This window comes from Salmo salar, chromosome ssa07, assembly GCF_905237065.1.
Source record: "Salmo salar chromosome ssa07, Ssal_v3.1, whole genome shotgun sequence".
In the NCBI taxonomy this organism is placed as follows: Eukaryota; Metazoa; Chordata; class Actinopteri; order Salmoniformes; family Salmonidae; genus Salmo; species Salmo salar.
In genome coordinates this window covers 20,457,242-20,470,468 of record NC_059448.1, presented here as the reverse complement: position 1 = coordinate 20,470,468, position 13,227 = coordinate 20,457,242, and the positions used below count along the sequence as shown (strand labels likewise).

Below are 13,227 nucleotides of genomic sequence, written 5' to 3'. Positions count from 1 at the left end.
ATAAGAACGTGCACCCAGGGAAGCTCTGAATCAGGCTATTACCCATTTCAAGTTTCTTTCCAAAGAATAACCATTCTTTCTGACTATTTAGGCAAGTTAGCTGCTTAACTCATTGAACCTGCTTTGTGGTGTCGTCTTTTTTTCTGCCTGCTGGAATTCCCTTATGGTTGGTAATGGTGCTCTCTTGCTGATTCTCAACTATAAGCCTAGTGTTTAACTGCGTATGTGAGTTGACATAAGAAATCCAGGTTGAAGCACCTTTGGATTTCCAGTGCTTACCTGTGACATAAATATGCAATCAGCAAGTATGTTGGTGTGACAGAATCTTCTTGACAAAATATGACAGTGCAGAATCTTATTAATACCAACATGTAAGTGTTTTGTTATTGTGTAACAGTTTAATCACTAACTTTAAAAAAAAAAATTTTTTTTTTTTTTCAGAACCCTGACATGTCTGGTCCTACCTGGCTGCCTCCGAAGACTCCGGGTAGCCCAGAGAGACCCGTCCCCCAGATGTCCGACTCTGGATCAGCCGTGTACAGACAGCCGCCCAAGAAGGTCTCCTTGGACACCCGGCCCAAGTATGTGGTCCATGGCCAGATCACAGGAGGAGGAGGAATGGCCACTAGGTACATGCTTACTGGCTCCACAGGTAAGAACACAGGGGTGGTCCTTATGTTACATTAGGCTTGTCTTGTGTGAAACATTGCTATAATGAGATCTTGTGATTGACTATTGTGAAAATCAGAAGTCCGTTATTCTGTAACTCAAGCCTTGGAGTAGTGTTGGACCTGACACACTACTGAGTACACCAACACCTTTGGGGATTAGCACTTGACGTAAATAAACATCTTGATGTAAATAAATGTTTGTCATGTGGTTAATGTTAAGTGTGTACCCTGTGATTAGGAAGTCTTGTTTGTAAATGTAAAGTGCACTGTTTTGTATGTGTTCTACAGCTGGGCCCATGCAGCACCACCAAGAGGACCCAAGGTTTCACCCTAAATCTAATGACCTCTACTACCAACCATCTCCCCACGGTCTCAAAGAAGACCAGTCCTTGAACCCTCATATGGACCGATTCCAGCTGATGGTAGGTTGAAATTGCTTCTGTAGCCTGGAATTCCCACTGACTATTGGTCCGTTTCACCATAGTGTTTAGTGTAGTTTCTAGGCAAAGATTTGTAGTAATTTTGTTATGAAGCCAGAAGTTGCTCATAATATTCAAATAAAAATGTATTGGGATGAAGGACAAATGCATTTGCTCATTTCTACATTTGCTCTACCTAGCCATCTCCTCCTGTTGTGACATTTTATGAAGGCACTCTTTATTATGTGGTCTTCCTCTTTTTTTTCAGCACTGGGTAACTCCTGAGAAGCTGGTTGGACACCACTCCGACAGTGATGCAGAGATTGACTCACTCACCTGCATGCTGACTGATCAGGACAGCGACTCACTAAAGGGCACACAGGTAGACTACCTGACAGTCTATATGGGACTGTGAGGAATAAAGGATTCCTGCAAAACATAAACATGTGACTTTGTTAATTTTCACATCTGTCTAAAAGTGTTTCACTGGGTCCTCTGGATATGTATGCCTTGGTTAGTTATATTGTAAGGAAAAATATATATATTTTTTCGCAGCTGTACGACAATGTGCCTTACAACAAATGCATCTCGGGGGACCGCTACAAACCCTCAGCCCAGCCAGAAGCCCCATCTCAGGCAGAGCTGTCTATGGGTTTCCCACCTCAGTCCACGAACCATCCTACACCCCCAAACCCCAGTGATCCCCACCAGGGTCTCCAGTACTTCCCCCAGCCAGACGACAATGACACCCAAGTCTCCAAACGCTACCCCCAGCCTGTCCCTGCCTCCTACACTACCGCCTCCACCCCTACTGGCCCGAAGTTCAGTGTCCAGGTCAAAACAGCCCAAACTGTCACCTACTTCCAGACTGGTAGGCAGGCTTGCACCCCTCCCCCACACCACCAGCATGCATTGCAGTCCCTGCCCAAGAATCAGACTGGCCCCCAGGGCTGGTATCCTCCCCAACCTGCTTTCCAAGCCCAGGAGCTGCACTCTGAGAGGTGTTACAAGGCGAGTGCCGCAGGGTTTGGAGGGAGAGCTACCCAGTGCCCCACATCCAATAGAGGCCCAGAGACTCACCAATCAGGGTCAGGCTCGGCACCAAGCTCCGCCTATCGGCCCAGCAAGGTGAGTGTCTGGAGTTAAAACATCTACTGTCTGTTGCTTTTAAAAAAAATGTAAACTTTGGTCCTTTTTGAATACTTGTATCTTCAGTCTCTTGGTTTCACTGCTCTAAATGGGGAAAGTGAAATCTCTATGCTGATCTTTCTGGATAATGTTCATATTGTCCAGCAGGGGACAGCAGCTCCGAGGCCAGAGGAGGAGTTGGACCAGCTAACTAAGAAGTTGGTGTATGACATGAATCATCCCCCTACAGAGGGAGACTTTGGTATGTTCCGCTTTCTTTCGACTAAATTGTAAATAAGCCCAGTCAACAAAGGACATGCATCTTAATTTCCCCTTGGGTGACACAGTTCATTTCAATGACACAATATGTCCCTCCCATTTGCCTCATCTCTTCTACCCTTTCCCTCATACTTCCAGGTTGCTGTGCACGTTGCGGCGACAAAGTCCTTGACGACGGCAGCGACTGTATCACCATGGAGCAGGTGTTTCATGTGGATTGTTTCACCTGTGTCACCTGCCACGATCATCTCCGGGGGCAACCGTTCTATGCCATTGACAAGCAGAGCCACTGCAGGAGCTGTTATATTGTGAGTGGCTGTCACTGACTGTCCTCTTCATGTATTGAAGGCTCGTCTCCCTCTTTTTGTTCTACATTTCCTTTTAGCAGTGTTCTCTCAATTCACCAGTTGATCTCTCCATCTCTTTCACTCTCTTGCATTCTATATCCATGTCTATTGGATTCTCACTCACACTTTTCTGTCTGAACCTGTGCTGCCCCTCTTCCTCCCCCCTCAGAGTATCCTAGAGCGCTGTTGCATGTGCTCCAAGCCCATACTGGATCGTGTCCTGTGGTCCATGGGCAATGCCTACCACCCACGCTGCTTCAACTGTGTGGTGTGTGGCTGCTGCCTGGACGGCGTGCCCTTCACCGTGGATGCCACCTACCAAATCCACTGTATAGATGACTTCCACAGGTCAGAAACATGGATAGAACACACTGACTACTTAAACATTTTTACCCCTAATTTCATATCCAATTGGTAGTTAGTGTTGTGCCATCACTGCAACTTCCGTACCACTCGGGAGAGGCGAGGGTCGAGAGCCGTGGGTCCTCCTAAACACGACCCCCCCCTCCAAACCGCACTGCTTCTTGACACACTGCTCGCGTAACCCAGAAGCCCGCCGCACCAATGTGTCGGAGGAAACACCGTAAAACTGGCGACCGTGTCAGCGTACATGCTCCCGGCTTGCCACAGGAGTTGTTAGAGCATGATGGGATTAGGATGTCCGTGCCAGCCAAACCCTCCCCTAACCCGGATGACGCTGGGCCAAATGTGTGCCACCTCACAGATCTCAAACCCTGGTCTGTAGTGACGCCTCAAGCAGTGCCTTATACTGCTGCGCCACTGATTACTTTAGGCATGCAGTGAACTGAAACACTAGCATAACAATCAGAAATAATCTGTCCAATAGACTCATGTCTAAAACTTAATTATACTTTACGAGTTTAAGTTTTAGACATGAGTCTACTGGACAGACTATCTGATTATTGTTGTTGACACTGGTGCTTCCTGTCCCACAGGAAGTTTGCCCCTCGCTGCTCTGTGTGTGGCCTTGCCATCATGCCCGGACCGGGCCAGGAGGAATCAGTCAGTATAGTGGCGCTGGACCGCAACTTCCACGTGAACTGCTATGTGTGTGAGGTGAGTGGTCACTATGTGTACGTGTTGAATGATGTCGGCAGGCTATCACATCAAATGTACACAGACCCCTCAGTTACACCTAATCCAGTGTTCCTGGATTGACCCTGTGTGATTTCTCTGTCCTCTCCAGGAGTGTGGTCTGCTCCTGTCGTCTGAGGGTGAGGAGCGATGCTGTTACCCCCTGGACGGTCACATTCTGTGTAAGGGCTGCAGCGCCCAGCACATCCTGAACCCCTCTGCTAAAATCTCCACTGACTGCTAACCAAGAAGTTGCCTCTGACCTTTTAACCAATGACCCTCAACCCTTCCATTACTCTCACCTGCTCTGGGGTAAAAGTTGCCCTAAAGAACAGATCTGGAATTAGTTCTACCCCTCTGATTGATAACCTTAACCGCAAGGGGAAATGTTAAACTGACTTGAGATTAGTGTCGAAGGACAACTTCATCCCCCTTATATCAGCTCATAGCCTCTTTGTTCTTCAGATGCCCAAAGCTGAGGGCTGCACTACCCCCCCTCAAAACTTTGACTGCACCACTGCTCATCTCACACACACTATCCTGCATGTTGCACATTGTCTCACACACTTTCCTGCATGTTGCGCACCCTCACACACCATCCTGCCAGACACTGGTGGGATTGACGTTGTGGAGATATTAACGTTGTGGAGGATAAGTAGGAAAATTGGGTGATATTGAGGAGGATAATTACAAGGTGTTCCTGGCTGTGGGGTAACTGACCAGTCCAGATAATGGAACGTATATTTTTGTATACCACTAAAGTCAATAACAGTGCTGAACTGCCTCATAAGCAAAGTTCACATATGCAAGGTATTTCTGTGACAGTTTATATTGCAGGTGGTTTTGGTTGTGGAGTGAATGTGTTTGGAGACCTTTCATGGCAGAGCTAGTGGGTGTAGTCAGAGTGCGTTGTGCAGTGAATTGAAAAGAATTTTTGTAAAGTTTTTAGAAAGATTGTTTAGAGAACAAGATCACTGAAGTCATTGCTTTGATCTCATTGGATGTTAATACAGAATTTAGGCTGTCCATATAATAATCTTGAACCACATTTCAGAACATGCCGTATTTTATTTCACAGGACAGCGATTTGCATACTGATAATTGGTACTGCATTTAACAATGTTAATTGTATACCAGTCCAAACCCCCTCTTTTAAAATGTGAATGTGCTTTTTAGATATTTTTTCCTTTTAGCACTTGGGTTGATTTTAGACTAACATAAAGATGACTACGGCACAGTGAAGTGTGCTTGTCTTTTACTGAGAAACGGTGATCTCCATCCTTACCACATGCAAGCTGAGCCTTAGGAGTTTGATTTGTTGGCCGTGTTTAAGTAACTCTGCGACGTTGTTATTCACACATTTTGTTGATGTAATTTCTCGTTTCTCCATCCCGCCGCTGTCTTTGTCTTTAATGTAAAAACTGCTAGTATGTTTTGAAGCTTCTCTTCTGACAACAAGACCCTTAGAATATAAATTCTATTTCCTTTGTCCAGAATCATGTTTTTGTTTCAGTACTTGATTATTCTCATAGTATATATCAACAAGCACAATGATATGAAGGTCCCTGTGTTGAGCCCTGTGAGTTGCATTTTTCACTATTTCAACTCCTGTTCTTCTGCTATTGTCACTAAGATGTTTATCTGTGGGTAAGGGGGTTATCACGTTGTTCACTGTAATTTTATGTTCCACAGCATCTATTGATATTTGTCCATGAGAGGAATAGACTGAGCAGGTGGTTTGTACAATTTGACTCGCGTTTGAAGTAGGTGTGTGAATGAGTAGTTTAATGCCGATTGTAGTATGATCAAAGACAATAAACATTTTTTTTAATCAAACTACACCATGTGTATGTCTTTTGCTAGACCACTGTACTAGACCCCAACCTATTCAGTATTATTACCATTGTATCTGGATATGTTACAAGTGTAGATGGATTTAGACAATGAAACCATTGAGTTTTGGCATCAATATTTAAGTTAAAATAAATATTGCTTTGAAATGTCAAATAATTTGAATGCAGGGATATTTGTTCACAATGTGGACATAATGGATGACCAAGAGACAGACTTTACCACCGTGTCGTTGGAACGGCTACAATGTGGGCACTATCAGAATGTGTATAAGATATGGACAAAGGACTCATGTAAGAACTAGGTGTGAATGAGGCTATTGACAAGTTAGTCAACCACTCACCTTGTCCTTGGTTGTGTCTGCTCTCTGTAGTTCATTTGGCACATCTCTGTGTGGAGCAATGCTGACCCTCGCTAGCAACACTCACGCAGAGCCACCAGTAACACCTGTACTGGGACCACAGCGTCTACCCTGTCCGTATGTTTGGCTATTGATTCAAATGTATATCGATTGTATCCTTCAATGCTATATTCTGTAGCAATAATCTTAGACTGGATGTCCAACAATAACCAGCCTAGAGTGGAGAACAAAACAAATGGCTGGATCTGAGAGAAGGAAGGTTGTACGTAACAGTGGCGCCACCAATATAGATTTCATCATCCTCCCTCGGACCAATACAGGGATGTGATTGGTTCCCTGTACAGTGCACTACTTTGGACCAGAGCCTTGTCTGAAATGGCACCCTGAGACTCATTCAGTCTAGTGTTGGTCCAGTGTAAGGTGCTAACAGAGGCGGTTGGAGGTTGACGTCCTTCTCAGCCAGGTGGTGTGTCAGTTGAGATTAGCCCCACCAGCCCAGGTGCTTGTATCTGGAATGTGTGGTTCTGATGCTCCACACAGAGCTGCTAGTTATATGAAGTCTTCCAATTAACATTTGAGTCGTCTGCCTACTGTCCACTCAAGCCTCAGTAACATAAACCAAAAATGCTATTTTGTTATTTGAAATAGATATTTTTTCAATATTCTGTTATCCAAGACCATAAACACAGCCAAATTATTATTTTTGTGATGGCATATAGTGTACGGCATTTATTAATTTGTCTATGGATCAATCCACCAGAGAGGAGCGTAATGAGTTCTGTGGTTGCCATGGCACCGTGAGGTCATATAGCATTTTCCCTTACAAACTTTTTGTTTAATGAATTATCAATTTATTTAGCTTGTTATTATAGTCTGAATAGTTTGAATCCAGCACATTTTCAAGACAGAAGTTAGATGGCTAGCAATGTTTTGATTTGATTATGCCAACTGTCCGGAGGTTGAGGATGGAGAGAAGCCTGAAGGCAGAGTTGTAAAGAGATGACAGATGACTATTACCGTATGGAATAAGTTATAAGGCTACTCCTGAATTACTCTTGTGTGGTGTGCTTTCTGGCACCTTGTGGGTGCTGCATTTTGGTCGTAGGGAAGAGTAGCTGGCAAGCTAGTCCAGTGGCTAGTATGGAACTGTAACTGCTTCTGACTGAGTCCTACTAGGAAGCCACTGTCACGTCTACTCTGGCTCCTCCCCTCCGGCGGGCGACGTCGCTGGAAAACTAACCACCGGTCCTGGGATTCATCATTACGCACACCTAACACTCATCATCATGATTCACACCTGGACCTGATTACCTCCCCTTTATAGGTCCCTCCCTTTGTTCATTCTTCTGTTGGTATTATCCCGGTGTTCATGTATTCAGCTTCTGTTATGTTGTCTCGTTACTTGGTTGTTGTTTTATTAAACGTTTCACCTGCTTCTCGACTCACAGCGGCTTCATTACAGCCACAGATGGCGTGGATGGTGAGACACCATGATGACAGCATTCCCTGCTGCCTGCCTGCTCTCAAGCCATTAACAAAGTGTAATTGGGGGCTATTCTTTGGGTGCTGAAGTCAGTCGATTTTGATAAAAAACAACATTTTATGTGACGTCAGAGCTCCAGTCCGACCAAACTAGTCGCCACTCAACTCCGCTCAAGTTTAATTTGCTAGGGGACACCTATACATAAATGTAGATTGCTTTAGCGTCTGCTAAATTACATATTGTATTACAATTTCTTCATATTGACTGAAAGTATACTTGGAATGTGTTACAAGTATTCTTTACTTTACTGTAAGTGTATTACAAGTAATACATACTTAGTATGCTCTTAGTATATTTGTACCTAAGTTTATACAAAGTGTACACAACTGAAGTGCAAAATGCCACTGGTGCACAGTTGCATTAAAATTGCCACTCCAGCCACAAGTGCTTTGTGAAAGGCCTGTTCTTATTCCATTCCTTTACTTAGATTTGTGTGTTAGGTAGTTGTGGAATTGTTAGATAACTTGTTAGCTATTTCTGCACTGTCGGAACTAGAAGCACAAGCATTTCGCTACACTCGCAATAACATCTGCTAACCATGTGTATGTGACCAATACAATTTGATTTAAATGGCCAAATTGACATTCTCTGTGTGTGTGTGTGCATAATGCTTTTAAAAGCTTTTTTTTCACAGTCCTTTCCAAAGTGTCCCGGGGGTCTTGTGAGTGTTGTCGAGGGAAACAGAAGACGTGTGTTCAGGGATGTGTCCATAATAGCAAATGATAGCTCCAACTGCCAAATAGTTAGAGCCAAAGAAAACTGGACCCGCTCAGCTTCCACAAGCTTCCCACAATAAGTTGGGTGAATTTTGGCCCATTCCTCCTGACAGAGTTGGTGCAACTGAGTCAGGTTTGTAGGCCTCCTGCTCGTACATGCTTTTTCAGTTTTGCCCACAAATTTTCTATAGGATTGAGGTCAGGGCTTTGTGATGGCCACTCCAATACCTTGACTTTGTTGTCCTTAAGTCATTTTGCCACAACTTTGGAAGTATGCTTGAGGTCATTGTCCATTTGGAAGACCCATTTGTGACCAAGCTTTATCTTCCTTACTGACGTCTTGAGATGTTGCTTCAATATATCCACATCATTTTCATTCGTCATGATGCCATCTATTTTGTGAAGTGCACCAGTCCCTCCTGCAGCAAAGCATCCCCACAACATGATGCTGCCACCCCCGTACTTCACGGTTGGGATGGTGTTCTTCGGCTTGCAAGCATCCCCTTTTTACCTCCAAACATAACGATGGTCATAAAGCCATGACATTAATTTCTGGAATTTTCCAAAGTGTCTAAAGGCACAGTCAACTTAGTGTATGTAATCTTCTGACCCACTGGAATTGTGAAATAGTGAATTATAAGTGAAATAATCTGTCTGTAAACAATTGTTGGAAAAATGACTTGTGTCATGCACAAAGTAGATGTCCTAACTGACTTGCCAAAACTATAGTTTGTTAACAAGAAATGTGGAGTGGTTGAAAAACGAGTTTTAATGACTCCAACCTAAGTGTATGTAAACTTCCGACTTCAACTGTATATGCCCACTGCACCTATGAATTCAGTATAATGTATAGAACAGACACGATTCCCTATTCTATCTCACAGACACTCATATTTGATCTACACAATACATTTCTATCTGAACATTCTTGTAATATAACATCCTCCTGAACAGGCCCGTGGAGACTCCATCTACCGTATGACTGTGTTACTGTAACTGAGGTGGTTTGGTGACTGACCACGCTTGTGTGATGCGTAACCTTGCCTGCAACCTGAAGAGTTGTTTTGTAGTCGATGCCTGTAGGCTTTGGCTTGGCAGGCAAGTGAAGTGTTAATAATCAGGTTATATACTCAGTTAACCTCTATGGGCTAGGTGTCACCTACTCAATAGCCAGTGTAATCCCGTGGCGCGATATTCAAATACCTTAGAAATGCTATTACTTCAATTTCTCAAACATATGACTATTTTACACCATTTTAAAGACAAGACTCTCGTTAATCTAACCACACTGTCCGAATTCAAAAAGGCTTTACAATGAAAGCAAAACATTAGATTATGTCAGCAGAGTACCCAGCCAGAAATAATCAGACACCCATTTTTCAAGCTAGCATATAATGTCACCAAAACCACAGCTAAATGCAGCACTAACCTTTGATGATCTTCATCAGATGACAGTCCTAGGACATTATGTTATACAATACATGCATGTTTTGTTCAATCAAGTTCATATTTATATCAAAAACCAGCTTTTTACATTAGCATGTGACTAGCATGTGACTAGCATTCCCACCGAACACTTCCGGTGAATTTACTAAATTACTCACGATAAACGTTCACAAAAAACATAACAATTATTTTAAGAATTATAGATACAGAACTCCTTTATGCACTCGCTATGTCTGATTTTAAAATAGCTTTTCGGTGAAAGCACATTTTGCAATATTCTCAGTAGATAGCCCGGCCATCACAGGCTAGCTATTTTGACACCCACCAAGTGTGGTACTCACCAAACTCCGATTTACTATTAGAAAAGTTTGATTACCTTTGCTGTTCTTCGTCAGAATGCACTCCCAGGACTTCTACTTCAATAACAAATGTTGGTTTGGTTCCAAATAATCCATAGTTATATCCAAATAGCGGCGTTTTGTTCGTGCGTTCAAGACACTATCCGAAGGGTAAAAAAGCGATAATATTCCGACCGGGAGTCGTTGTTTTCGTTCAAAGAGAGAGAAAGTAAACATGGTGTCGGCTCGTGCACGCGCCTCCAGTCTCATTGTCCTCAGATCGACCACTATCCAAATGCGCTACTGTTTTTCAGCCGTGGCCTGCAAAGTCACCATTCATCGTTCTGGCGCCGTCTGAGAGCCTATGGGAGCGTTAGAAAATGTCATGTTATGCCAGAGATCCCCTGTTTTGGTTAGAGATGATCAAGAAGGCCAAGAAATAGTCAGAGAGAGCTCTTCCTGTTTGGAATCTTCTCAGGTTTTGGCCTGCCAAATGAGTTCTGTTATACTCACAGACACCATTCAAACAGTTTTAGAAACTTTAGGGTGTTTTCTATACAGATCAAACAATTATATGCATATTCTAGTTACTGGGCAGGAGTAGTAACCAGATTAAATCGGGTAAGTTTTTTATCCGGCCGTGTAAATACTGCCCCCTATCCCCAACAGGTTAACAATGACTACAAGCTGACTGTAAGTGTTAGATCTCCCATGTCACTTTGACCTCAAAGTGTAAAATAGTGATGCATCGTCCATAAGGTTCGGGTCAAATCAAATCACATTTTATTTGTCACATCCACATGGTTAGCAAATGTTAATGCAAGTGTAGCGAAATGCTTGTGCTTCTGGTTCCGACAGTGCAGTAATATCTAACAAGAAATCTAACAATTCCCCAACAACTACCTAAAACACACATCTTAAAGGGGTGAATGAGAATATGTACAGATAAATATATGGATGAGCGATGGCCGAGTGGCATAGTCAAGGTGCAATAGATGGTATAAAATACAGTAAATACATATGATATGAGTACTGTAAGATATGTAAACATTATTAAAATGGCATTATTTAAATTGACATTGTTTAAAGTGACTAGTGATCCATTTGTTAAAGTGGCCAGTGATTGGGTCTCCATGTAGGCAGCAGTCTCTCTGAGATAGTGATGGCTGTTTAGCAGTCTGATGCCCTTGAGACAGAAACTGTTCTTCAGTCTCTCGGTCCCAGCTTTGATGCACCTGTACTGACCTCGCCTTCTGGATGGTTGCGAGGTGAACAGGCAGTGGCTCGGGTGGTTGTTGTCTTTTATCTTTTTCGCCTTCCTGTGACATCGGGTGCTATAGGTGCCATGGAGGGCAGGTAGTTTGCCCCCGGTGATGTGTTGGGCAGACCGCACCACCCTCTGGAGAACCTTGCGGTTGAGGGCGGAGCAGTTGCCGTACCAGGCTGTGATACAGCCCGACAGGAGGCTCTCGATTGTGATATGTAAAAGTTAGTCAGGGTTTTGGGTGACAAGCCAAATTTCGCCAAGCCTCCTGAGGTTGAAGAGGCGCTGTTGCGCCTTCTTCACCACGCTGTCTGTGCAGGTGGACCATTTCAGTTTGTCGTTGAGGAACTTAAAACTTTCCACTTTCTCCACTTCTGTCACTTGATGTGGATAGAGGGGATGCCCTGTGGATAGGGGATGCCCTGTCATCATGGTCTGTTATGATTTCCTACAGTCGCAATGAGTATGATCATGTCTCTACAATTGCGTACTCTAAAAATACCCTATCACCTTTGGACAGCAATTTAGAAATACAATTCTCCAACATACAATTCTCCAACAAAATATTTGCATAATTAAGAAATAATGTCAAGAAAATAAATTATATGTATCTTTTGGATGTCTGTGATAAACTTTTACATGGAAATGTTATTTTTCAGTCTGTAGGACTCCACTTTGTCTGACAGTACAATGCAGTACAATCACATACTGTTATTCTAATTGAGGCCGGAACATGATCAACACCCATATCCTGTAGGTAGGCAGGGTTTCCATGGTGTAAGGACTTGTTGTATCTTGCCATCTGGTAGTCTTTGTTTCACAAAGGGAAAGTTTTTGGATTTACAAAGTCCTGGCCACTAGGTAGCCTACCCTATTTTAAATGAATAAATTGATTTCTCACCATTCCTATAGAGTCTTAGTGGTCCCTTTGCTATCGTCTAGTGAACATATTTCCCTGTTGTCTTCTGCTATGTTTTATCTGTAGTCCTTGTTTGCTGCCATCTAGAGTTCTCCTGCTCTCAATTTTTGACCATTGCTATTGTCTTTTCTAATAAAGTAACACAGTATGAGTCATAATACCCATAAAACCTAGTGGTCAAACAAGGAAATGGTTCCAATAGTTTTTCCACCATACATTTTCCCATAGGGGATTTTAGAAACATTTAAAAGCAGAGCTTTGTTTCGTGTAGGCTTACCCTGGCGTGACATTTTGATAACCGTGTAAATCTCTCTAGGACAAGGTGACTTGAATCAATATATTTGCATGCATTTACCCCCCAAAAATGAAATGCTAATTATCTGCTAATGTGGCTGTCATAAAGAACTACAAATGCCATGATGATCTTGATGAGACTGTCAAATCGAGGCAAAGGTAAGAATTGGATTAACTCTCTATTGTTAGCTAAATTCAGGAATTAATATATTGGCTACATTTCTTTAAAAATGACAATTCTGTCTTGTGCAAGTTGTAATTGGACACAATACCTGTTAGCAAAGGTATCGGCGAGAGATGACGTGCAGGAGCTTGCAGGGATTTGTAGTCTTACATGATGTCTACTTTGATGCAAATAAGTCTTTTCGAATCTGAGAGCAAATAGAGCCAAATATATTGATAAAAGTCACCTTGGCCAAGAGATTTACATGTTTTTCAAAACGTCATGCCAGGATAAGCCTACACGAAACACAGCCCTTATTTTAAGTGTTTCTAGAACTAATGGTGGAAAAACTTTTTTGACCTCTAGGTGAGGATCTATACATCTAACCTTAAA

The 13,227-nt window shown here is 42.9% G+C and overlaps 1 protein-coding gene across 3 annotated transcripts; it reads left to right on the top strand.

Moving 5' to 3' along the window:
- LOC123723716 (thyroid receptor-interacting protein 6) lies at positions 1 to 4,307 on the top strand. Of its 3 annotated transcripts, none has more exons than XM_014206916.2 (10): positions 1 to 166; positions 442 to 652; positions 960 to 1,093; positions 1,359 to 1,472; positions 1,646 to 2,218; positions 2,387 to 2,480; positions 2,636 to 2,805; positions 3,014 to 3,192; positions 3,801 to 3,921; positions 4,052 to 4,307. In XM_014206916.2, the coding sequence occupies exons 1-10, from the start codon at positions 164 to 166 to the stop codon at positions 4,181 to 4,183; spliced, it is 1,731 nt and encodes a 576-aa protein (XP_014062391.2). In that variant the 5' UTR covers positions 1 to 163; the 3' UTR covers positions 4,184 to 4,307. The 3 variants fall into 3 exon arrangements, with proteins under 3 accessions (XP_014062391.2, XP_014062390.2, XP_045577658.1); XM_014206915.2 differs by having other exon boundaries at positions 2 to 166; positions 2,384 to 2,480; XM_045721702.1 differs by having other exon boundaries at positions 5 to 91; positions 2,384 to 2,480.
- Positions 4,308 to 13,227: the final 8,920 nt, after the last annotated feature.